Source organism: Aphelocoma coerulescens, chromosome 3 (genome assembly GCF_041296385.1).
Source record: "Aphelocoma coerulescens isolate FSJ_1873_10779 chromosome 3, UR_Acoe_1.0, whole genome shotgun sequence".
Classification (NCBI taxonomy): domain Eukaryota; kingdom Metazoa; phylum Chordata; class Aves; order Passeriformes; family Corvidae; genus Aphelocoma; species Aphelocoma coerulescens.
The window spans coordinates 111384993-111411851 of NC_091016.1; the positions used below are offsets into that span (position 1 = coordinate 111384993).

Here is a 26859-nt window from a genome sequence, read left to right on the forward strand (position 1 = left end):
TTAGGTATATTTAAGCTCATCAGTGCCACCTGCCCCACATTATTTGTGTTGTAGAACATAGAGCATTTAGTTTCGCTGCATCTGTGTAAAATAGCTGTAGAGTTGCTGACTAAAACATTCAGGGCTTTCTTAGCTTTGTTGTTCTCACTTGTGAGTAGATGTATAGTTGTCAATACTGTGTGATTAGGAAAACAAGGACCTGGACTTCCCATTTAAAATCAAACCTGCCAACCCACCCCCCATCCACCTGACCCCTACAGAAACATCTGGTGCACATTTCTGATACTGGGATGAAGTGAGCCCAAGCATGGCATTTGTACAGTGACAGTTCACTCCCTCAGAAAATCCAGTATCCAAACTCCCCAGCTTTGTTTTATGGACACAAAACATGGATGAATATAGTCACATTCATTAAGTATTTTACATATTTTTGCAAGCTGAGCCACAAAGACGTCACGATATTTGGCTAAAGCTCTGCTGTATGCAAACTCTAGAAACTGGAAGGCATGAATTTAAGTAGTTATTGATCATTCTTCTGAAAACTGCTACTGTACCATGGTATCACAAGATCCAGATCTAAGTGTTATCTGACAGCACCATGTAAAACAGATTTTAAATTTTCACATAGCTTAAAATGTTTGTAGTCACCCAGTGAATTGCAGCAAAGGCAACCCAACATGTTTCATTAGACTATTTAATATTTTTGTAAGCTTATTTTATTTCTTTGCTGTACAAAGGCAGAAATGCAAACTATCTCAATAAATCTACATCAGTAACTACCTAGAAATGATATAAGTATGTACACAAAGCCCAATTGTTTCACTTCAGTGTTGATACCACAGTTCACGTAGAGCTGGATGCAAACAGCACCTACACAGTGTAAGGCATAACTCTCAGGATATTTACATCTTGCTCTTTGTAACAAAGGCTTCCAATACACCAGTTCTTTGTTACACTCGTATTTGACAATCCTGCTTAGTAGTGCAGCCTCAGAACTGAAAAGTGCATTTCTTCATTTTATACATTCTCACACAGATTGTGGACTGTTCCAGAAATAGTTTTCCAACCCTCCTTCTTGGAAGTAATTTATTATCTATGTTTTCTGGCAATTAAAATTATAAGGTAAAAAGACCATTTCCCCAAAGTTCTCTAGATCACATGCAATTAAGAAAACAAAGATCCTAAAAGCAACTTCAGAAACTCTTGTCTTTTGACTTGGGAAGATAAGCAATCCTGTGAAAGAACTCAACCAATCCGCTGCTGGTTTTTTAAAACACTTTAGAACATTTCAGGTTACGAAGTTTGCAGATTCAAGCAGCTTTGGAAAAGCCCTATAATACAGATATTTACATTCTGTATTACATTGTTGTGTTGTAATTAATCTAGCATCTCAAATAGTTTTTTCTCTTCCATCGGAGATCTCACTTTGAAAGGAAAGTAAAAAAGGAATATGATTACTGTCATTGTAGAAAATACAATTCTGAGTTATTTCACAAGCAAAATAAAAAAATGCCTAGGATGAAAAACTCTTCCCTTCAACTATAAAGCAGCACTGGCTAAAAATAATTTTTCCTTTGTGTTCTGAGCTACTGCAATTCCTGCCACATTTATTTTTAAGCCACAACATCCTGTAGCACTAAGGTTCTTCAGACTCTATATTCCATCCAATCTTGGTTTAGGAGATTAAAATACTACATCCCCTCTTCTGTGTGCCCTCCCTTAGGGCAGGGAATGAGCAGCAGCACAGCCTGGTTTAAACCAGCATTGTAACTCTCATGGCAACAATCTCAGCTGAGCTGGGCTCTGTACAGCAGCAGCTGAGAACTGACACACAGCGCTCCAACCAGAGCGCAGCTCCGACAGGAAACCAGCAAAGAGCGAAGGAAGGAAAAGGCCAGGGAACAAGAGTGCCTTGATGTATATGCATGTGCCTGACTCTCTGACCTCCTGCTGCTGTGAGGTAACACAACAGCGGAGACTTCTCTTGTAGGCATTTCCTATACTCACTCCCACACATCTTGGCCCACAAACTATGCTCAGAAAATTATACTTGTTCAACAGTTCAGCTTACAACTTAATCAGAATGGTATGACCATCTTAAAAAAAAAATACTACATGTGGATAAATTGTAAAACGAGGACATTACCTTCATCAGGATGAACAGTTTCATTAGTGAAAGTATCCATATCTTCACAAGTGTTGGCACCTGGCTTCTCTTTTTCCACCTCACACAGATACACGTCAATGGGTCCTTTTGTGCTCTTCACATGTACTTCTATGTGATCCTATAAAACAACAACTTGCATATAATCCAAATAACAAATCTTACATATCCTTTATCTATTTTTGCACATATTTTAAAGACAATAGGTTAAGAACAGAACAAATACAGGAATGACGTAACTATTTATAATTGTGTTACTACTTCCACATAAATTATGACTATTACATACATTTGTAGGACAATTATTGTGCAGAATTAAGCTAATGAGTTTTCATTTTTGATGAATGTGCATTTAAATATTTGTTTAGTCTTTCTACTGACCTTCAGATACATGACCAAGACTTACTATATGTTTACGAAGAGTAACAAAATTAAAAAACTTGACAAAGCAATGCCATGGATCAGACAACAAATTGGAGCACACAGCTTTAATGACATGGTAAAGTAACTACTCCCTATTGCTGCTACTGCTTTCCTTCAGCAGACATCACATTGCAAAACAAAGCAAATAAATCTTAATACACAGTGGAGAAAATACTCTGTTCTAATATACAACTTTTTCAATCCTGTCTTTTTATTGCTTCAGGAGGCCTTTGAAATTGTCTCTTTTTCATCTTCACTGGGTAAGAGACAGCTGCTTTGACCAGGGGAAGTACTGGAGATCTATGCAGTGGATCTAACTCTTTTGGTTCTACTGATTCATCTCCTTTTCCTAAGATATCCCTACCTTTCTGCACACACAGCAAGGCAACTTCAATGACTGCGCAATTAAGAAGATTATCAAAAATGCTCATGCAAAAAAGAAAGTAGAATTAAAATTCTGTTTGTTATCTTGACTTCCAGGATTTGCCCTCTTAGAGCACTACCAACAGTGGGTTCCCAGTACAGAGGCCCCACTATGCAGGTGCAGCACTGCTGGGTGCAGGGGGCAAAGGTCCAGCTCCTCTGTGAGACCAGAATGGAGCCTGTGTATTGCACCGTGGGGTGAGGACAGGGCACAGCCCCCACTCCATGAAATATCCTTCTAGATATGATCTACCAGAGTGACAAAATGTTTTCTTTTTCCAACCATACTGTACATTGCATACTTTATTACAGCTGTTCCATTCTCTCTAGCAAAACCAGGTAACTAAAGCTCAGATACATTTATGGCTTAATAATTTAGGTAAAAAGAAAAATACTGCAAGTAAGTTTCTAGGACTATTATCCCTACAGCATTGTTTAGTGGAACACAAGAACAATGAACTACTGATATCTGCATGACAAAGAAACTGGAAGTCAATTACTGACTGCTGCTGCAAAAAATCAAATTTGAGAACTTTTGTTCCCTTAGGAGAAATGTATAAGTCTTACTTCTTTAGGAACTGGTATTTCCAATTTGGTTTCCTCTGGAGCTTTGATTGCGATCACAATCTGTTCCTGAAATGCCTGAATGCTGCGGATATCTTGGTATGTCACATAAGCTAGTGTATACATTGGTCAAGGATTCTGTAAAGTAATTTGCTAATGGGCAGAAGCAAAGAGTGTGATGTCAAGATACGTTGAGGCAGAATACCAACTTAAGAAAATTGATCAACAATTCAGCTGAGGTTAATATTAGCTTTATAAAATGAAGTATCAGCTAACAAGTGGAAAAATACTTTTCTGTATTTTTTGGAAGGAAAAAAACCTTTTAAAAGTATATTCAATGTTAAAAAATCCCCAAACATTTTTCACAGATGCTGTCATAAGTCCACAAAGCAGAGGGAATACTGTCCTTCAGAAACTACATTCTATTTTGTAATAGCATGAAACTAATTTCCTGGGACACTATAAAACTATTTTCTTAACCAGTAAGGTGTAAAGAAAATGGGCACATTCCATTTGAGCACATACCCTGACATCTTGCCAAACAAGGGAGCTAATAATATTTTACTGTAACCCAAAGCCAAAACTCAATCTTTGTGCCATACATTAAAATCTCTTTTCTATTGTCAAAACCCATCTGAAAATCAAAACTGCACCGGAACCTCTTTCAACAGAGAACAGTATTAGGACACAACCAACATACCATTATATCTCCTTGGCAACAGGCCACTCGGACTCCACTTTGAGTCCTCTTTGTCATCTCACTAAGCAGCTTGGATCTCACTGGTAGGTCAAGACCTGCCCCTGAGACAACTCAGAGAGAACAAGGTGATGGTCAGGGTACTAAGACTATTGCCCCACTTCTTTCTTCTGGAGTGGAAAAGTCACACAAGCAGCACTCCCCTGAGGACACGCCAGACTGTCCAGAATACTGCAAAGCAAGGCACACGAGTGGCATTCCCAAATACAAAATAATCAAAAAGTCTGCTATTATAAAACTCATTACCAAGCAGTACTGCATACCTGTGGTATCAGCCTACACTTCTTACTAGATACGTATGTGCAACCAAAACCACGTGTTAAAGTAATGCAAGAGTTAAAAGGATATTTTGCATTTTCTTTGTCATCTGTTAGTTCAAATATCTGATGAGCACAATCCTTGATTAATTCATCCAGAGCTTCTTCCATGTCTGATAAGTCAGAAAGTTCATCTTTAAGGTTTTGCTGCTCTGCTGCTTTTCCAACAACTTGGTCAAGATTATTACCTCTAGAAGAATACGAAAGTTGTCTAGTATGTTTGTATAAATAAAAGCCTGTTTATTAAACATCAAGTATACTAACAGAAAGGAGTTAAGGAACTCTGGCATCCTTTACTCTGCTGGAATATGCTTCCATGTACTTCTGCACTTGATACCTGTTAACATATTAGGTAATTCACACAGCCTAAGGATCCAGAAGAACTTAAAATATTATCTGTGAGAAGTAATTCAATATACTTAAAAATACTCTCAAAGTTATAAACATTACTCAACATTATTGGGATTTACTGTTTCAGTAACGAGAAGTTTCAAAGCCTACTCACATCCACTGGATAAGATTCTTAGATCTTTTCTGAATCAAGTGGATTCCATCCAACACATTGGTGATGTCATACACTCTTCGTTTTCGTACTCCAAGCGTTGCTGCTACTTCATTTAAATCAAGGACACCATCTGGAGCTTTTTTGAGAAGAGCCATAAACCTTCGTGTCAAAAGCCCCAAGGATGCATCAAATCGAGGCCTTTTGGCCTCTACAGTTGCTGTAAAGTTTTGGTAGAATATTTAGGGTAAGCTACTACACAAGCATGAAGTATTACTTAAAAAAAAGTGATAGTGATGAAGTAACAATGAAGATAAAAGTCTGGAAGCACTGCAGTTTTCAATGCTAACTTTGCAATGGCATTATATAAAACCTATTAACTACATATACCTTTATTTGTTTGCAATGACTATCTAAACAACAAGCATGCATTTTTATGCTTTCAACATTCATGACTCCACACTGCTAGTATGGATATTAACAGCTGAGTAACTTTATGTTCTATAGGACTTTGAGATCGGATCACTGAACAAATACCAATGAAACCTCTGGTTAACTACAGATAGTGTTGAAGTGCTGCCAGAGACAACCTTTTGGTCCAGTTTAACCAGTAGACCTCCCATGTAACCATCAGGTATGGTTCAGGAGTCAGCTTGGCTTCAGGACTCTTTCAGCCTGGACATGACCAATCTGTTCTGGAATTGAAGAACTCAGTACGCAGACAAACTCTGCTTGTACTGTTTGGTCTCAGGGCAAAAGAACTGGTCATTCCATTGTCTGATTCACTAACGCAACAAAGATCTACACATACCCTGACACCCTGGTTTAAAAGAGATCCCTATGCTGTGTGTATCCATTACCAACATATTTGCAGAAACAGCAGAAGTCACTGATGAGCAACTAGAAATTGTTATTTACGTATGCAAAAAGCACAAAAAAGCACCTATTTTTGAGGCACAAAAAGCTCATGGTATGCGCGCACTCATTTGATGCCAGTCAATGAAAGACTCCAATTCTGCTGTTACTTGTCTTTTCTCCTGTAAAGCAAACCAGGTATTTCATCTGATCAACCTGTGTCCCTGAGCAATATTCCAGTCTAATGCTTCAAGAAAAGGTGAGTGTGTGTATAAACAAAGTTCCCTAGAAAACACTCTTCAAACATCAGTATTTTTCCCACAATGAATAAGACACGTACTTTTACTCATAATGTATCACACTCATTCCATGGCCGCAAGTTTGTGCACTCTAACACGAAGTGACAGGTCCAACAACCAAGTTTTGGACTGTGCTATTGTGAAATGTGTGAAACAATTCAACTGGTGAGAAAATAAACAAATCCCCAACACCCAGAAATTCACTCAAGTTTATTTTCGCATTTATTAACACCAGTTGAAAACCAACATTTGCCAGTATGTTGTTCCAGTTTTCTCTAACTCACTTTTCCTGTGTGTTATTTTCTTTACAGCAGTGGGAAAGTATACTTGCAGCAGATCTGAAGAAGAGAAACTATAAAGAATGTTTTGCTTCACATCTGTTATTTCAATCAGTGTTCAGCATTTCTCCTGCTCTGCTGATATTAAATACATTACAGTATTTCATTTGTCTACACCATGTACTGACATTGTAGAAAGGCATGAAATACTGCAAGATTAATTTTCACACATGAAACGTAGAAACTTACTTTTCACATGCTGTGCATCATTGTACACGTTCAGGTTGATCATTGGTGCCTGAGGAAATTAAAAAAGGAAAAAACCATCTGTCATAAAATGCTATCTACAGGGGGAGCTTCTTCAGAAGAAATCCTCACATCTACTTTAGATGTTACAGCCATCACAGGTCTGACAATTCAACAGCTATCACTGTGAAAAAGTGTCACCAGATAGAAGGAATACATGCTCTTTAATTCCTGCCAGAATTTTCAGCCCTTAATCTCAGCACAACTCACACTGTTTTTGAAATTAGGAAACACTATTGAACTTGCTGATGCTCAGGCAAACTGCAACCTCTCTTGCTTCTTTTGTTTCGATTCATGGCCATTTCCTTTCAGTCTCCCATCATGTACGACTGTGAAGTATCTGGCCAGCTTTTAAAGTCGTTAACTTCCTTGCAAGTACAGCATGAAGCTGTGTCAGGGGAACTTTGGGTTGGACACTTGGAAAAGGTTCTTCCCCCAGAGAGTGGTCAGGCACTGGGAGAGGCTCTGCAAGCAAGTGGTCACAGCACCAAGCCTAACAGAATTCAACAAGCTCTTGGACACGCTCTCAGGAACATGGTGTGACTTTTGGGGTTGTCCTGTGCTTGGACAGGAGCTGGACTTGACGATTATGGGTCCTTTCCAACTCAGGATATTCTATGATTCTACTGAAGGGCTGCTGTGGCTTATCCCTCAGGATATTAACAGCCTTCCTACACTAGTGGGCCTAAATCTGGAACAGCATTCCAAGGGCAACCTAATACATGCCAAGTAAGGAAGATGAATCACTTCCCTCAATTTACTGTTTAGTCTCCTTCTAAGACAGCCTCATATGTCTCAATGTCAGGGCACAGTGCAGGTGCACATTTAGCCCACTGTCCATCAGGACATCCAGGTCCTTTCAACAGGGTGGTTCCCCCAGCCTGTACCACTGCAGGGTAAAGGCCCAGGTAGACTTTGACACTTGATTTTCAAGTTCCTGGGTTGAAGTTTATGAGGTCTTAGATGACCCCTTCCTCCAGCCCATAAACATAATGAGGGGGCACCTCACATCCTCCACCTATCAACAGGACAGGCCCTAGGACAGACCCCTGAGGAAAAGAATTAGTAGTGTTTCTGAGTGAAGTATGAATTACTAACCACTCCTCTTTGTTCCTGGTGGTCCAGCCAAGGACTTTTTACTTGTGTGGTCGTTTACCATGTGTAATATCCCAACTTCAAGAGGAAGGTGAGACTTGATCAGTCAGTCCTGATAAAGCTAACGTAGTTGACATCCATGGCTTTGATCTACAAATTTGGTCATTTCACCACCAAGGGTAATCAGGCTGCAAGTACAGTTATGCTGGTTATTCAACCACATTCTCCTTTGTGTGCCTAGAAATAGTTTCCAAGGAAATTTGCTTCATGGCTTTCAAAGGGACTGAGGTGAGACTGTCTTAAGCTGTAGCTGATTTCCACAACCTCTCAAAAGTCATGTGAGCAACCTCACAATGACATCAGCCAGCTCTCTCAGGATGTACCCCAAGAGGATCTTACAGATTTGTTTGGGTTGAGCTTTCACAAGAAGATTACTAACTTGCCACTTTTCTGTCGCTGGTCATTCCTTAAGACACAAAGCCTAATGGACATCAGATCTGAAAAGCCATGGAAAGCATCTGAGTATGGCAGCCTGACATGCCTTTACTCCTCCTAAATCACCTGCCCCATTTAGCAGCAGGTTCCCCATCCCATCCTCCCCCCGTTTACTGCTGATGTAACTCTTGAAAAATACATTCAGTACAGGTAGCTCAGGGTGCAGCTGCAGTGCGAGCTGTACGCTGAGCTCTGGATGGTGGGAGCCCGAGGCAAGACACCGTGAACTGTGGTGCCAGCCAGGTGACAGGACATTCGGAGACACAGAAGGAGCTGAGCATCCCTAGACTTTGGCAAGCTTAACACTGTGAGGGTATGTAGTGTTTTAGCTGCTTTATCACTGCCCTGCATAAGTGGTCAGGGGAGAGATGTAACAAGAAATTCATGAGCTGACCTAAGGACCAGGAGCAATCACTCACCAAATACCATCATGAGCAAAACAGACTCAACTGGGGAATATTAATTGAACTTATAACCAATAAAACCAGAGCATAATAATGAGAAGTAAAATGTGTCTTAAAAAAACACCTTCCCCCACCCCTCCCTCCTTCCCAAGCTCTACCTCCTCCACACCAGCAGTGCACTGAGACAGGAATGGGGGTTATGGTCAGTTCATCAAATGTTGTTCCTGCTGCTGCTCAGGGAGGACAGTCCCTCCTCTGCTTCAGTGTGCAGCTCCCTCCCACAGGAGACAGCCTCCCATGAACTTCTCCAATATGGGTCTATCCCACAGCAGCAGTTCTCCCTCCACCTGCTGCATCAATGCGGATCACTTTTCCTGAGGGTGCAGTCCTGGGTGCAGGGCACAGCCTGCTCCAGTGAGGGTCAAGGGTCACAAGTTCTACAAGGACAGGGTCACAAGTCCTACCAGACAACCTACTCCAGAATGGGCTCCACTCTCCATGAGTCCTTGCTAGGAGCCTGCTCCAGTGTGGATTTCCCACAAGTTCACAGCCTCCTTTCAGGTATCCACCTGTGCCAGCCTAGCTCTCCTCCACAGGCTGCAGATGGGTCTCTGCATCTCCATGGTCCTCCATAGGCTGCACCACAGGCTGTAGGAAGTCTCTGCTCCAGGCTCCAGCACCTGGAGCACCTCCTCCCTCCTCCTCTTCCTTCACTCACCTTGGTGTCTGCAGAGTTGTTCCTCTCACATATTCTCACTCCACTCTTCTCTGGCTGCAATTACAACTGTGCCTTCTTACATATGTTATCACAGAGGCACTACTACCATCTCTGATTAACTCTGCCTTGGCCAGTGACAGATCCATCCTGGAGCTGCCTGCCATTGGGTCTGAAGGACATGAGGGAAACTTCTGGCAGCTTCTCACAGAAGCCACCCTGTAGCCCCCCGCCTCCCCCCAGCTATCAAAACCTGACCACAAAAACCTAACAGGATATACAAGCCCAAGGTTTCCTTTGTTTGGGATCCCTGCTCGAGCTGCTGTACCAAGTGATTTTAAGGAGCCAGATGTCTTAGAGTTTGCTATGGGAAACCTGGGGTCAAGCTGGTGAGGGGACCTGTGTGAGTGTGGGGGTGCAGCTGCAAAAGGGCCTCAGTCCCAGCTCAGGTGGTGTGAGAGTGACTGACAAGAGTGGCTCCTGCATGGTCAGACAGGAAAATTTCTTTAATACTGTGACCTTTGACATTCCTTGCTAGTTTCAACACAACTCTGGCTTTCCAATCATCACGTCCATGTCCAGACAGGTTTTATCCTTGTTCTTTTGTCTGTCCTTTTAGACTATCCAGCATATGTTCTTTTTGCCAGGAGTGTCATGATGAAATGTATTTCTCCATACTGACCTCCATCTCTTCAGCTCCTCTGGCTTCTGAAGTTGCCTTCCCAAATATCTCAACTACCTCTTGACAGAATAAGCTGAAGCCCTGAAGACTGAATAAGCTGGAAGCCAGGTTCTGCACTGTGCTACTAGCCTTCCTTACTATACTCAGGGCCTTGAATATCCCACTGTTGAGAACACTTCCCTGTCTGACCATTCATAAGACTCTCTGGCAGTCACACTCCCAGTGACAGAGGCTATCACTGCTGGGACTGAAGCCCCTTCATGGGGGGCAGCTTCAGTGAGCTACTGGGAGGCCCACTTGGTTTCCTACACACCACACTCACACCATCAGGCCGTGTTTCCTCACTGGTTCAACCCCACTGAGGGGTCTGAGGTGTCTCCATAAAGCAATTTATTCATGGTGCAGCAACACAGAAACACCTCAAGCAGGTACCTCCAAAGACAGATCCACAATAAAGGAACTTCTGCATTTTTATACTCTCACAGTTTGCCCAGGTGAATCTTCCTCTTCCCCCGGAGTCCTGTGCTTCTGCTGTGTCTCCCCATATGTGTCTCTCCATCCACCTCGGCAGTGCCACCATCTCTGTGCCCTTTTGTTATCCAAAGGATTGGCAGTCCATGGCCTCTTGTCCCGGAATCCCACCCATCAGCTGCCTGCAAACTGAGCTACCCATATGAGATATATTCCTCAACACCCACTATTCCATGGCCGTTACAGCCAAGGCTGTTAATAATTACTACATCTTTGACTTCCCTGTCTATGAGCAGCTGATTCAGGAAAGTATCACCCATTGAAAACTCATCTAAATACCTACATAAAGAAGCTGTGCCAAACACGATTTGCTTCTTATAATCATCACTTCAATTACCCACCCAAAAACTTATGTGAACTCTTTCACAGCTTTAAGAAAGTACTACCAAGTAACATTTAGCCCAACTGTCAAGATTAATTAAAAAAAACCCAGTAATAAATTTGAAGAAGTTTCACAAAATTAAATGTACACACCATCAGAATAAACAAAAAAAAGTAACAGATTTTAAAAAGTTTTACGAAATAGGCTTTTTTGTTAGGTACTTCATAGCATTGCTAGAAGTAGTGGTGGCAGCTGCATATAAGATGACTTCCTCAACATCACAGGCATTTAGAGGAGAAAACACAGTTGTAATCCCTTTTTCTCATACTTAGCTACAACATACTTAGCTCAATTAAGAGGCTAGAGGTAACACTGGCAAGAAAAAACATCCCTTCGCATCGTATCACCTTTCCCGGGAAGCCCGCTCCAACGCCACGAGAGAGGGGAGCATCCCACAGCTCTTTCCGGGGTACCACGCTGCCAGGCCCGCCGCATCTTTCCCGCCCAGGGACGTAGGACGGGCTTTCGGCCGCCTCCTGACGAGCTCCGGCGGCAGAAGCACAGCGGCACCGCCGTCCCGCCCTCTCCCCATGCACAGGCAGCGCCTCCCAGTGCCGCCCGCCATGTACCTCACTCACACGCAGCGTGTCCAGCTGCAGCGGCCTCAGGCGCTCCCACTTGTCGGGGCTGGCCATGTCCGCCCGGTCCCTCCTCCTTGCCCCGGCCGGCCCCGAGGCGAGGCGCTGGAGGAGGGAGGGCGCACAGCCGCCCTCACGCCGAGGTCCCGAGCCGCCGCCAGGCGCGGGGCGCCGCGGAGCCGTTCCCGCCCTCGCCGCGGCCCGTCATGGCCGCCGCTCCCGCGCGCGCCTGAGGCGACCGCTGGGGCGGGAACGGGCAGGGCCCGCGCACGCGCCCTCCCCTCTGCCACCGGGGCGCGCGCGAAGCCACCGCCGTCTCCCCCTGTTACCCATCGGCCCCCGCGGCAGCTTCCCGCCTTGCCGGGCTTGTGCTGGCTTTTCCCGGCTTTTCCCGCCCCCCCCGGGCATCCCCCCCTCACCGAGCGCCGGCAGGAACGCGCTGAATTAACTCGTTTCCTCCCCTGTCATCAGCCTGCCAGGCTGGCGGAGGAACGCGTCTGCTCTCCCCCGTCCTCGCCTTTGCCGGCAGCGGGAGTGCACTGAGCACTGCAGTGGCCAGCGTGGGTTAAGGGGAGGAATCACAAAATACGCTGAGTTGTAAGGGACCCACAAGGATCGTCGAGTCCAGCTCCTGGGTCTGCACAGGACACCTCAAGAATCACACCATGTGCCCGAGATCATTGTCCTACCTAATGTTTCTTGAATTCTATCAGGCTGGTGCTGTGACCACTTCCCTGGGGAGCATCTTCCAGTGTCCAGCCACCCTCTGGGTGAAGAACCATTTTGTAATGTGCAGCCTAAACTTCCCCTGACACAATTTCAGGCCATTCCCTCAGGTCCTGTCCCTGGCCACCAGAGAGAAGAGACCAGTGTCTGCCCCTCCTCCTCACGAGGAAGCTGTATCTGCAGTGAGGCCTCCCCTCAGTCTCATCCAGGCTGAACAGACCAAGCGGCCTCAGCTGCTCCTCATATGGCTTGCCCTCAAGAAGAAGGTCCTCACTGGTTACTGCAAGGAGGGAGATTTCTCTTTCCTCCAGGTAACAGCATGAGCAAGGAGAAAGCAGGTAGGTGTGAGAATAATTAGTATTGATTTCCTGCCTAATTACCTGCTTTTGTCATTACTTGCTAGTATGAGACAGCCAGAACTGTGTGTGTTGCTCACAGCGGAGACACAGAGAGAATGCCCACATCAGAAATAAATTAATTACAAGAGGTTTATGAGTGAAGGGCAAGGTATATTCCTCTTGGGCCTGACAGGAGCCATCAAATGTGGCGTGTCCTAACTAAGCCTGTCCATTTACTTCACAGCAACATCCTTTCCCAAATTCCAGCTCCATTGCTCCTGCCCTTTCCTCCATACTTCTGGTAACGTTTTCCAAGCACTGATGCCTTGCTCATTTGCCAACCTCAGCAGTAGTCTCAAAATGTCCAATTGCATAGATAACTTCTGTTTGTCAGACAAAAACATTTCTTTAAAATACTGCTCCTTGTTAGACAGCCCATTTGTTGCTTGATTGCTCTTTATGGCAATTAACTCTCTTCTACAGCAGGTAAGTCTGTCATGGAGTTCTTTTGCTTAAAGAATTATGAACTATTTTGCTTCTCCCACCCACACTTCAGGTGAAATTTCCAGTCACTTCCCTGATTTCATTGGATGTGTAAAACTGCCAGTCTGGTATGAGGAATTCAAAGCCATAAAGAACTTTGTTCATATTCTAATATGTCAGACATAACATGTCAACTAACACTATTATCTTGAAAAAATACTGAATTAATTTTCATTTGCTATGTGTTTCATAGCCCTTCCAGTTAGCCATTCATTTAGAGTAGCTTATGGTATCACCAATGATACATCAGATGCCTTGATATAGGATGGAGTTTTCTTCATAGCAACCAATTTTTAGTCAAGTACTTGCGGTAATAATTGTCCTTGTACAGAAGCGCAGAACTAAGGTGAGTTGTTCTTGTGCTCTAATGAATTAAAAAGAATAAAAGAAAAAAATGTGTTACAGCTCTTCAAAGGCAAGATGTCTGTGTTTCAGGAGATTTGGAGTTGTGCATCTAAAGATGTCATGCAAATGCTGGTTGTCAGTATTGCAAGGCGAGGTTGGACTGCTGCAGGTGCATGCTTTCCTGTCTTGGAAGGAACACATGATTACATGGAAATGTAAAAATGCTCATTTTTGTATGGGCAACATAATCTGATTGCTAACTTCTCTGTGGGGATGTACATAGTTTCATAAGGAATGAACATTTCTCTCTTTTTTATATTCTGGAAGATGTATTTTATCATTGCAATTACAGATTGTATAAACCCAACTGTGATAAAGCAGGTTTTTTTCCACCTGGAACAGCAAAATGGTTTGGAGTAGATATCTAGGGCCATTTTAGTTTGAGGTGATGTAAGGAATGTGCCATGCAGTATTAAAGTTGTTGAATAGGAATTGGTGGCTGTTGGCTGGTCAGATATTAGGAGGAGGCTAACAACTCATAATTTGAGGATTAGGATACATGAATTCCTGTATTAGCCCATGTGGAAAACATTGCATCAACTTTTAACTATGCTGTTGTTCTAGCCAGTCATAAGATCAAATCCTGTTCCCGTGCCTCTCTGTCCTTGCCTGATGACCTATGTAATGGAGCGAAGAAGAGCCCCACACAGATTCAGATTCAGGAAGAGTTTTCTATATTTATGTGAAAATTAAAAAGCCTTACTACTCTTTTAAATGAAAATTAGATTTTGAAGTAACTGACTCGACTATCAGGAGTTTTTGCTGTAGCCTTCTGCTGATAAAGAGTTTTATTCTAGTGTGTTATTATTTACGCTTTATAAAGCTGATAATTAAACATCACACATTCTTTCTTAGTCCTGTAGATGAAAATGTAAATTATTCCTCATTTACTGTTATCTTAATGCATATTGAAATGACTGTGCATTCTTTTAATACCTCCAGACATTAATTGTACAAAACGTGGTTCTTAAAATAAAAGATTTGCTTCTTTATCTGAAATTGGTTTCTTTTTCATTACATTGATTCTATTGCCCACCAGGGGGCAATAATTCATTTCCTAAATCTGATCTTTTACCATCAAAACCTGCCAGAATAGTGGATTCACTAACTTTTTTTAATGACTGGATGTGAAAGTCAAAACATAATTTTCTTGAAAATGCTTCTTATGTTACTTGTGGAACTTAGTATTTTACCCTGAACTAATTAGGCATGTAGGTTTTACTTCTATTTTGAGCAGCTGGAATTTGACTGCTTTGTAAAAGTTTTTACTGGTGAACCTCATGCAGCACTGAAATGGTGAAAGGTTTGAATTTCATGCAGTATGGGATTTTTTGGTGGTTTTTATATTGCCATTGTGATACTCAAAATTTTGTTTTAATCACATTATTTTCCCGTTGTTTTTGTTACACTAATATCCTATTAATATTTATTAGACTATGTATATGATCCTGAAATTGGAAATATATCCCCTATCAGGTACCTTTATAACCTTCTATGATACCTTTTTTTTTTCTTTATGTACATAGTGGTTGCAACATTCTGCAATTAAAGCCAAGGCCACCTTCTGTAAAACTCTACAATTCTGTATCAAATGCAATCTTCCCTTTCATGTTAATAATCTTGTAACTGGATCTTGCATTAGGTGCACATGTACTGCTGAAAAGATGAGCCAGAGGAAATATCTTCCTGCAAAAGTGCAAAAGTACAAAATGATGAAAGACAGCAATAGCTGTAAATACCTATTCAAACTACTTGGGCTTATAGAGTTATCCATATTTTTGTATATTAGTATGTCAGTCTGTATCCAAGCCTCCCTAAGGTCCTAACTGCTGCATAAAGGTATACATTTTTATGCTGTAAAATGTAATGACTTAAATCTGTTTCCAGCAATAGTAGAATTTTCTTGATGTGCTCAGCTTAATCTGCCTGAAAAAAATTATTCTTGTATACATGGCAAATAGTCATCCTTTAATCTAAGAAGGCAGATCTCTTATTTCTTCACTTTTTTTGTGTGAGTATGAGGAAGATTGAGTCAGTTAATCGGATTGGAGCAGCACAGTTAGTTTGTTAGCTTTAAATGTGTGGAAAAGTTGAAGTGTGTCCTCATAAGGTGGTTATCTTTATATCTTGAATTTCAAAGTATCCTTGAAGTTAATATTTTTTGTTGGTTTTGGTGGGTTTTTATTTAAAATTTATTTCATTATTTAATTTTGTCTTATAATATGAGAAAGTGTTCTACAGTGCTTGTGTGAAATTAGAGTAGGTTGCTGTTATGTGTACACTGAGATTTATGATTTAGCACATTCACTGATGGGGGGATTGTGTCTAGATGCATAAAAGTCATTCACACCTATCAGGGAAGTTGGTTGGCCACTGCCATCCTTTCCTTCAGTTTCTCACTATCTCATAGCAGTGAGAACTTGAAATGGATGAGAAATGTTGGGGCACCTGCTTGTGCTGAGGGAAGATGGAGGAGAAAGAGATTCTGGGAAAGTGGTTACCTGCCACTGGGGGGCAAGCTGTAGACAGATGCTGGAAAAGCAGAAACCACTGGAAAAACTCAAGCACTTGTTTCTATTTTTGAGGCATCTCCATTCTTCCATGCTCTGCTAGTTCAGCCCCAGTGCTTCCATGTCTTACCAGCAGGGAGTAACACCCCTTGTGCACAGGTCCCAGGCCTCCAGCAAGATGAGATCACCTCCAGCCCCAGAGGATTAAAGCTAAGCAGACTTTTCTGCCTCTTTTCTTGTCCTTCCCATCCTCTCACATTTCCACCACAACAAAATAGAATGGTAATACCATTGTTTTACCATTACTCATTGTTTTACCATTGAGGAATGGCAAAATGCAGTTTTGCCTGCAGTACTGAGGAACCTTGGAATCAGAGATGCATTTAGGTTGGAAAAGAGCTCTATGATCATCAAGTCCAACCATTAACCCAGCACTGCCAAGTACACCACTAAACCATGTCACTGTGTGTCACACTGGCACTTCTTCTAAATACATCCAGGAATGGCGACTTAACCACTTCCCTGGGCAGCCTGCTCCAATGCTTGACAACCCTTTTGGTGAACAAGTTTCCCCTGACGGCCAATCTAAACCTCCTCTGGTGCCACTTGAGGCTGTTTCCTCTCATCCTATCTCTTATTACTTGGAAAAAGAGATGAACACCCCCCTCACTACAGCCTCCTTACAGGTGGTTGTACAGAGTGATAAGGTCTCCTTGAGCTTCCTTTTCACCTTGAGTTGGTTCTGATCAGAAGGCAAATTCTATAAATAATAATAAATTATTATCTGTAAATGACAATTTAGATAATTATAGGAAAGTAAAAATGATCAGTTTTTACATTCTACAGCAGTGAGTTCTATAATTTCAACTTGTTAGAAAAAACATAATATTTTTGTTTCAAATATGTTCCCTAATCATGTCATTTGGTGCTCTGTAATTCCTGTTTTATGGGAAACTGGAAGAATTTCTTTTAAGTTCACTTTTTCCATATTATTCTCAACTTCATAGATATTTACCAGCTCAGTTACCAATTTTCCAATCTGAAGACTCCTAACCTATGTAACCTGTTGGTGTGGAAGTTATTTCAAATCTCTAGTCACTCTTGTATGTTGCTTTTCTGTTCTGCTGTAGCCTTTTCAAATGTGACATTTGAAAGGAATAACATTGTAATCTGAAGGGGAAATAAAAAAGAAAGGGGAAAAGGAAAGTTTTTCCCCAACATGAGAGCAATAAAGTCGTGGAACAGATTGTCCAGAGAGGTTGTTTAGTCTTCATCCTTGGAAGTTTCCAAGACACAACTGGATAAAGCCCTGTGAACTCACTGCATAGCTGACCTGTCTTTGCGAGATTGGGCTAGACACCTCCAGTGGTCCCTTCAAAGATGCTAATTATGATCCCATGATCAGATATCCAGTCAGGGTACAAGAAGTCTAAAGTGTAGACTTAATGAAATGTCAGACTGGTATTCTTTATTCTCTGTTCTTTTCTTAAAACATTGTGTGTGCCTTTTGGGCAACTGGGGAGCATTGAGCTGTTTTCAAAAAACTGTCTATGGTGATCAAACCCACTCTTTACTAAGTGGGTAGGAGTCCATCATTATGCACATACAGTTGGCAGCTGCAGCAAGAGCAGGGAAAAAAGCATCAAAGGGTGGTGTTGTGAAGTGTGGCTTTGGGAGCAACATCCCTCCGTTCTCTCTGTGCCAGGTTACTTCCCTGAACCTGGACAAAAGCAGATAGTAAGGAGGAAGTGTGTTTGGGATTGCCTGGTTCTGTGGCTGCTGCTGTTGGCTGAAGCAGTGGCAAAAATACTGATTCAAAGAGAAAGAGTTGCCTGCTGCAAGGAGAAAGGACTGCACTTCGTGCCACTGGCATGCCCATTGCCTCTGGTGTGCTCCTGCACTGGAGAGACTGAGGAGAGCTGGACCCAGCTTTAGTTCCCTGACCATTCTTCTCCCGCTCTCTGGATAGATGACTCTTCTGGCTAGCTGCTTTTGTTCTCCCACGGATCTCCAAATCTCTGTAGAGTACCCATACTGTCAGCATCTTGGCTCTGAGTGCCACTATGGCTTGTTAGAGCCACAAGGCAGATATTTTCTTGCACATCTGTAGATACAAAAATGCTGCTAGCAAGGATTTTCTTGCTATTTTCTAAGTCCGTGAGAGACTTTTCTCTCTCACAGAAGAGGTAGCAGAGTTATGTAAACAACCAAGCCACCTGCAACCTTGAAAAGTTTTGTTTATGGTATAGTAGAAAAATATTTTGACAATGGATGTTTAGGATTTTAGCCAAGCACCCAAGGGGTGGCTGATCCTTTGTCCAATTAGACTATGAAGAAAAAAGTCTATAAAAGAGTTTGTAAAATAATTAAATAAACCAATCTTGCTGCACAATTCCTGCCTGCTGGATCTTTCCTCCTCCTCCTCCCTATGGCTGTGGGACATGGTGATATACCCTAGGGCCCAGGCCTGCAGTAATACACATCCATTGTTTTTTTTAATTGAACCTGCCTTTTCAATCATCCCCTACTATGAGATACACCTGCAACATTTCACTGTCTACATTTGTGTATCCTGAATAGTTTTCTGTCACTTCTCTGTTCTCTGCTGTACAAGGCATCAAGCTTCATTACAGCCATGTTCACCTCATCAGTCAGCCGTTGGTGATCCACTTACTCTTGTAGTACTGAAGTTGGTTTAAGCTATATATGTGTCTTAATCTTATAGCCAGTGGTTCAGCAGCTTTGTATTTTGTGTAAAAAAACTCCGGTCCTGGTGATATGTTACTTCCAAATGATCTGTCCATTCTGAAGCTTCCTTTGCTGACCAGAAAGAAGTTCTGACCTTCAGAAATTGTGCTGATAATGTGACATTTCTGGAGTGTTCTAAAAAGCATCCAGGTGATCTTATAAGGCATTTTAGCACCAAAATACATAGAAATCTGATTCTCTCTCCTCATTTAAATCTTCTTTATTTCTGAAGTTTACCTGTTCTTAAAACAAAAACTCTGGCTTAGTCCTTGGTACAGCTTAGGAGTGGTACTGTTATCTGTATGGTTTGGTAACCATACATCACTGGAGAGAGCCAGGAGCCCCTCAAGGCCTCCAGAGGGAGATCCTGTCCACCTAAATAAGGAGTGTAACCTTTAGCAATCAAGATTTTTTAAAAGTCTTCAACATCACCTACCTCTCTCCAGAGTCTCTGTAACAAACATAAACACTTTAGAAGGAGTGCTTTATCATGTGTCTAAAATTAAGAAAAGCATGCTGGTCAGCTGTAATTATATGTGATTTTTGGGAGCCACATACTGGTCGCCCGAAAGTGCTTCTGGTCACCATAACTGCTCAAAGTGAAAAAAGACCATTTGTCATTCAAGCTGAAAAATCAGAGGACTTATGCTTGTGTTTTCTGTGACCTTAAAGGGGTTATTTGATAGTTTATAATCTTAAAAATTGTTACTGGTTCCTTTTTCCCTTTCATTCGCTGTTGCATCATCAGAGTGTGCTGGTATTTAAGTATGGCTTTGCAGGGGAAAAGTTTGGAAGCTTCTTTACGAAAAAGTTATTTAGAATAAAGCTTGAGAAACAAAGAGCATAAACAATAGGTAAGCTGGATTTGGGAGATAACTAGCTATCCAGGGCACTTTTCTTTATCTGTATAGATCTCTTAAACTAATCTCCAAATGTCAGGCTTTGGCTACTGGGAGTTGATTTTTTTTTTTTTTTTTATAAAGACACATATAAACTCCCAAAATTTCCAATTTCTTCAAACGTCTTCCACTTTCCCTTTATATCCCTGGTCTTCCCCATGCATCTTCTGTTTTATAACTCTGTTTTCCCCAGGGCTGCTGAAATTGTCTGCACTTTAGACCCCAGAGCCGAATAAGGCACGTCTGGTTGGGAAGATACCATATTCCGTGGGAAGCAGGGGTGAGGATGCCTGGGCGGAGAGGAAAAGGCGGGGGAAGGGTGAGGGGTTGTATTCTTGACCTTAGGTAGCTGGTGCTGAGAGGTAGCGCATTGTGTGGGAACACAGACAGAGCTAGAGCTCGTGGATAGGAAGGAGGGAGCAAGGAGGAGGGAGGAGGAAGCTGGGACAGCGAGGGGGGAGGAGGAGGAGAGAGCAGCATCTCTATCTTTCTTTGCAGACCACGCTGCTAAACAGCGAGGGGAGGCTCATGCTTTCCTAATATCCATCACTCCCTGCTTCCAGCGTGGTCGCAGACAGAGCAACAAAGAGGGTCTCAGAGGTAAGATCCATGCAACTTGCAAAGCTGTAGCTTCTGCCAAAATAAGGGGAAGCAGCAGCAACAATAGAAAAGATTATCAGCACCTGGGAATGCTCAGAGACGGCAGGGGGGTAAGTGGAAGCCCAGGTCTGCCGAAGGTTAGGGAAGTGTTGGTCCCAGCAGCAACAGGAACGGAGTAAGAGGGGAGCAGAGCAGGTCCGAGGGGATCGGGACACCAGCCAGCAATATTTAGGTGCGGGCAGTTTGTGTCCCAACTGCCCGTGTAGGAAGAGGAGAGAATAGTGTAGCAGCAAAACTGGTACATGGATAAATGAGGCATAACAAAGGATACAAATGATTTATTTACACATAATATAGTTTTGGAGTGAACAAAACAATTCATTACTTTGTGCATGCCAGAAGAAAAAAAAAAAAAAAACCAAAGAAAAGAAAAGCTAAAGTCTGCATATTGTTTTGACTTTTTTTTTACTTGAAAGTTTTATTTTTCATTTTATGACAATGTTTCAGTTCAAAAATGCTGTTAGTAGCAAACAACAAGAAAAAAAAGCAAATTTCCCAAAATAATGTGATTTAAAAAGTCAAACAAAATGGGCTGAAAATTATTTGAAGAAAATATTTGTGATACCAAAATAAGGTATGGTATTTGACCTGAGAAATACAGTTTCATTTCATTTAGGAAAAAAAAAACAAACCACAATTTTGTACTGGCCTGAAATGAAATTTCTACTTTTGTGTAATTCATCCACTTAGACTAAAAAATCAGCAATTTGATTAGGTGTATTTATAAAGTGAAGTGCTTATTTTCAGTTGTGGATACCGGGAACTTAAATGAAGGAGACAAACTAGAGCATCTCTGTTTTGGGCTGTAGGCTTTCTCCAACACTTCTCTACATTGCAGAAACTGATGTATGCCTTTTGCTTGTGCTTTGTCTCATTTACTTTACTTTTTGAGGTATGGGCTACATTTGTTTAGATCTAATACTTCATAGACTCTTCTGAAAACTATTAACTAATAAAAGTTATAGTGCCAGTGTTTGTTGTTAAACATGTTGAACCACCTACAGAGAAAATTAACAGTGGTTTGTATGTCTTATGAATGAGAGTCTTTAGGACCTAATGACTTTTTGTTTTGTTTTGTTTTCAATGAAACATAGAATCATTTTCCAAAGCTGGACATTCTGGAATATTTGTGCTTAATTGGAAGTTTCTATGTTTTCATCTCAACATTAGCTAACTAAAATAGCTGTAGTGAGTTGATTTGATGTGTGAGGGAGGAAGCTGGAACCACCTCTCTGGTGCATTGGGAACTTGGAGGTGGTAGACTTGAGTTTGATTTGCTTTTTCATCAGTGTAAATTTACTGGTACAAGTGGATCAACATCAGGTTCTGTACTGGTCTACATTGCCTCATTTTTCTTACAAATGAGAGAAAAGCCACATCACAGCAATGGGACTTCTCTTCCACCAGCTTTTACAATGATCGTAATTGCTCTTTCTGGGCTTATTTCAGCTATATTATTATTTTCAGAATATAAATAACAGTCTGACACTGGTTACCACATCTGGTGCGGTAGTTGTCATCTCTAGCTTTGAAATTTACTTAAGTTAGTAGACAATCAGGATTTTTATTAGAACAGAAAACACAAAATAACTTGCTTTCCTGTCAGCCCACCCCCTTGCTTATACTAGTTTGGGTTTGTTTGGTTGTTTTTTTCTCTTTAATCTATCTTTTGATTTGCTGACTTCAGGAACAATGGATATTTTTTTGAAACCTCTTGTTCTGCTTTGTCCTTAATGTACAGCTATTTAAGTAAACATTGAATTAATTGAGGCCTAAAAGTGATCTTTCGTTTCCTTAGTACAAAATGATATTTTTCTTTTTCTTTTTTTTTTTTTTTTGTTTGTTTGTTTGTTTTTGTTTTTTACTACAGTTTTGATTTTCTGTGGCTTCTGTTAAAGAAATGACATGTTCTCACTTTGGAAAGTTTTAGCTGTGTTAGATGCATAAAGAAACATTAACAAAAGAAGCCTAACACAAATCTACCATTGCAGGTAAATTTCATTTGAAGCTAGCATTCTTTTCTACTGAGACAATAGTTAGCTATTGTTCTCTTAAAACAACTTTTCCATGAATTGTATTGCTCTTGAAGTTTATAAGGGCTGGATGCAAAGCTCCCTGAAGTCAGGAAGAGACATTCCATAGACTTCAAATGGCTTTGGATCAGGCCTGTCACGTGAGATTAGCTCCTGACAGAAGATGTAATAAGCACAAGCCCAGAAAGGAATGATTTAGGAATGGAATTTCACTTAGGCTCTGATCATCTTTGCTTTGTGAGTATCAATTAGGCACAATGTTTTTATTTTCTGTTAAAAATGTGTGTATTCCTTGGTATTGGGAATATACGTTTTTTTTCCTCACGCCTCGAGTCTACTGTCTATTTGTGTCTGTATTTAAATACCTTGTTAGGGTAGTCTGTCTTTGGATACAATAGTTCCAAATCTCTCAGATGAGATTTCATGTTATTCAATAAAACTATGCATAACATGCACCAAGTTAAGGAAAGAGTTTTCTAATGTGAAATAGCAAGTTAAAAACAATGGTTTGAATTCTGTTTTTCCTTGTTAAACTGTAAGAATATACTCTGTATAAGAAATTACTGGCTTCCATAGTTTCTCTTTTAATAAAACAACACCTGTCCCCAAAACCCAGAAGTGATTGCTGTATAAAATGTGAAAAGTGGCAAAGTCAGCCGTTTGCAATTTTTCTGCATTTGAAGCTTATGGAACTTGCACACTGCAAAAGTAACCATGAGAAAAACAGTATAGTTTTGTATAAAAAAAAAAAAAAAAAGCAAGGGAATTTTACATAGCAGAGTTAAGTAAAGTGAAATTTGGATTAGGAAGTTGTAAACTTTCAAAGGTGATTCTTATTAATAAATGAAAGCTTGTGAGACTCCCAGACCCTCTACTGATGCTGGGCATAGTTATCTTTAGGGAAAAATTGCCTTTGGTTCTTATTGATTGTGGTTTTTCTAATGAATACAAAGCCTGCACAGTGAATGATAAGTGATCTGTCACTCATTTTTTTCATCTTCATACAAAATAAAGCATTTACTTACTCTCAGCTGAGATCAGGCACAGCCAGGGATTTATTTCATGTGAATAAAAGCTACATGAGGGGCATAAAAGGCTAGTGGAACTAAACCAAACCAAAATCTATGTGTAAACATCCCTACTTTCACAAAAACATGCCTGCGTTCGTGTATTCTACATGTGCACAGGGAAAGCATTGCTTCTTGAACTACAGCTGAATATTTCTTGGCTTTTTTGCCACATAGACTGTGGTTAATGATTCAGTCACTTGGGAAATCTGACTAAAACTTCAAAACTTCTTTTACACAGACTGTGGCCAGAAATACTACAATATACTAATGAAATTCTTATTTTCTTAGCATATTGTAGTATTTCTTAGTATATATTGTAGTGTATTATTTTCTTTTCTTCTTATGAGAAACTTATGCTCATTTTATAGGTATTTGTATCTGTACCTTTATAGTTACACCTAAGGATTCCAAAGATCATTGGTTTGTTTTCAGTCTGCTTTCAGTTGCCATTATCCATATCATGCTTAAATGTTTATGTGAGGAATAAAGGAAGTCTAAGAAGTAACATTGCCTTTGGTATATCTCTGAAGAAACAGTAAAAGAAAATTGCCATTTAGACAGTAGGAAATATGCTGTAAAATATACTGATTGAGTGTTATATGAAGAAAATAACTTTTTTCTAGTTAAACACTACAGCAGTACTTCATGTACTAGAAGCAATCTGTAATTATGTTGATGGCATATTTATATAATTTATGCAGTAGCTAAAAATGAAAAATTATTTGTAGAAAGCTTATTAACACCACAGGAAAGAAGATATATAGTAAAAGCATAGAATCATAGGATATCTCGATTTGGAAGGCGCCCATACAGATAGATCATCTGGTCCAGCTCCCTGCTCCTCACAGGAGAGCCTAAACTAAATCATATGACTGAGAGCATCCAGACATTCCTTGAACTCTCTTAGGCTTGGTGCTGTGACCCTGTGCCAGTGTCCAACCATCATCTCCATAAAGAACTTTTTCCTAATGTCCGACATAATGCTGTCTTCCCCTGGTTCAGATTCATTCCATTCCCTCTTGACCTCTCACTGCTCACCAGAGAGGAGGTTGGCACCTCTGCCTTTGCTGTCCACCCTGAGGGGGCTGTGTACTACCATCAGGTCCCCCTTGGTCTTCTCCAGGGTGAACAAACCAAGTGACATCAGCCACTCCTCAAGTCTTGCCTTTGAGACCATCTTGTCACCCTCCTCTGGACAGACTCTAGTAGTTTGATGTCCTTCCTAAGTTGAGGCACCCAGAATTGCACACAGCATTTGAGGTGAGGCCGCACTAATGCAGTGCAAGGAGGGACAATCCCTGCCCTCGACAGGCTTGCTATGGCTGTGATGCTGTGCCTCACATGACGTGCTTGGCCCTTTTGCCTGCCAGGGCACAGACTCACATTTCCATTAATCCAAACCCTCAGATTTCTTTCCATGGGGCTTCTCTCCAGCCCAGTTTGTACATGTAACCAGGATTGCTCCATCCAAGATGGAGAATCCAGCACTTGCTCTTGTTAAATTTCCTTTGGTTGTGCTGCTCTCTAATCTCTGTAGGTGTCTCTCTCTATAAGGCCTCTTGACCCTCGATTGACTCCACAGCTTCTCCTACCTAGGTTTTTCAGCAAACTACTTCTCTGTCCAGATAATTTATAAAAATATTAAATAACACTGGCCCTAAAACTGAGCCCTGTTGAACCCCATGGGTGACTGGCTGCTAGTCTGATGACACCCCATGTACTATAACTCTGAGCCCTCATCTTGTCATCTTACAAAAAGGCATCATCTTTTAAGAATCTTCTTGGGAAATTTGTCTTCAAAATAACAGTGACTTTTGTTCTGTATGAAATAGAAGTTAGGTAACTATCTTGAGCATCTTTGAAGTGTCAGCTGTGAATTTCACAGTATTTTAACTTAGAAAAGACAACCTGCCTTTTTTCTCCATGCCTAAGGCAGCAAGGAAATTAAGGAAGAGATGAAAGAACAGAATTATAACAGCTTCTATTTTTAGAGTATCTCCTATTAGCCTACATCAGCCCACTGATGAACATTAGTACCAATATGTTCATGTGGCCTCAGCTTGAACTATACGCTCTTTTACAATTTGTACATAAACAACTGTTTAAAGCCTAGACAGACTACATATGTTTTAAATTATGTAAACTACCCTCGCCTAACTGCATGCATGCTTCTTCAGCTGCTCTTTCATAGCTACTCATGGCTAAAAGCTTTTGTCTTTGAGGCCTTCATAAAGAAGGAGACTTTTGGTTACTTTGCACTAAACCACTTCTATCTTGTAAACTGCATTTCCAGCTTCATGCTCTACATATCTTTAATTCTTCTGCCATTTACTTCCTCTTCCATCAAACCTAATCATAATCTTATTTTCTTTTAGTGGACTGGGAAGATGGAAGTAGGGATTTTTGGCAAGCTGTTAATTTCATGTACTGGTCTACAGTAGACTGACTATCTATTCTAATTGTCTGCTCTACACTGACAATCCTACCTCTTCCAGTTTAACTGTGATGTGGAGCTTTAATACAGAAGGGAGAAGGGCTCCTGTTCAGAGGAATAATAGGAGGAACAACTAGGAAATCAGGTAGTGTTGCCATTTTCTGGGAAGATGTGCTTAGAACTGGTGACAGAATAAAAGGGAAATACAGTATTTCCTTGGGAATATTAAGCAGATATTGGGTTTGGTGATGCAAAAACTGGTCTTATTCATACCAGTTCAGATAGATGTGTTAATGAGTTTCTTTGGTTAATGGACCTGCTAGTCCTTAATGGACCTGTCTTTGCTCCACCACTGATTATTCCTTTTTTCTGATATGCTCTTGCCATATATTTCTATATCTTAAGTCACATATGTTTTGTATGATCTAGAAGATTGCTTAATCTGATAAATTTTGTGCTCCCATCCGAGTCATCAAGCCATAACATCAATATGCATATGGATGTTTTTGTATGGAGGCTAAATCTATCTAATGAGCTGCCTTCCCATACAGGGAAGCCAATGATCCCAGGTGCTGTTCATATCAGAGTAGATACATGTCTTTATTTGCAGTTTGGCTGATTAGTAGAGAGCTTAGAAAATTGTAAAATTCTCCAGCTATAATGCAGGTCTTCTACTGAATTTCTCACTGCATATGTTATAAAATAGATGTGCCTAATAAAGGT

At 41.0% G+C, this 26859-nt stretch overlaps 2 protein-coding genes across 4 annotated transcripts in view; one reads left to right on the forward strand and one right to left on the reverse strand.

Annotated features, from left to right (window-relative positions):
- Window positions 1–1072: 1072 nt before the first annotated feature.
- Window positions 1073–12028, reverse strand: E2F6 (E2F transcription factor 6). Its single transcript, XM_069011605.1, has 7 exons — window positions 11762–12028; window positions 6832–6880; window positions 5154–5370; window positions 4679–4838; window positions 3578–3691; window positions 2147–2285; window positions 1073–1424 (listed from the first exon to the last, which is right to left on the reverse strand). The coding sequence occupies exons 1-7, from the start codon at window positions 11825–11827 to the stop codon at window positions 1378–1380; spliced, it is 792 nt and encodes a 263-aa protein (XP_068867706.1). The 5' UTR covers window positions 11828–12028; the 3' UTR covers window positions 1073–1377.
- An 8416-nt stretch (window positions 12029–20444) lies between these two features.
- GREB1 (growth regulating estrogen receptor binding 1) overlaps window positions 20445–26859 on the forward strand; it is a 90132-nt gene continuing 83717 nt past the window's right edge. For all 3 annotated transcript variants that reach the window (XM_069011607.1, XM_069011606.1, XM_069011609.1), the window contains exon 1: window positions 20445–20539. The gene's annotated coding sequence lies outside the window, so the exon portion shown is untranslated. The remainder of the gene's footprint in view (window positions 20540–26859) is intronic.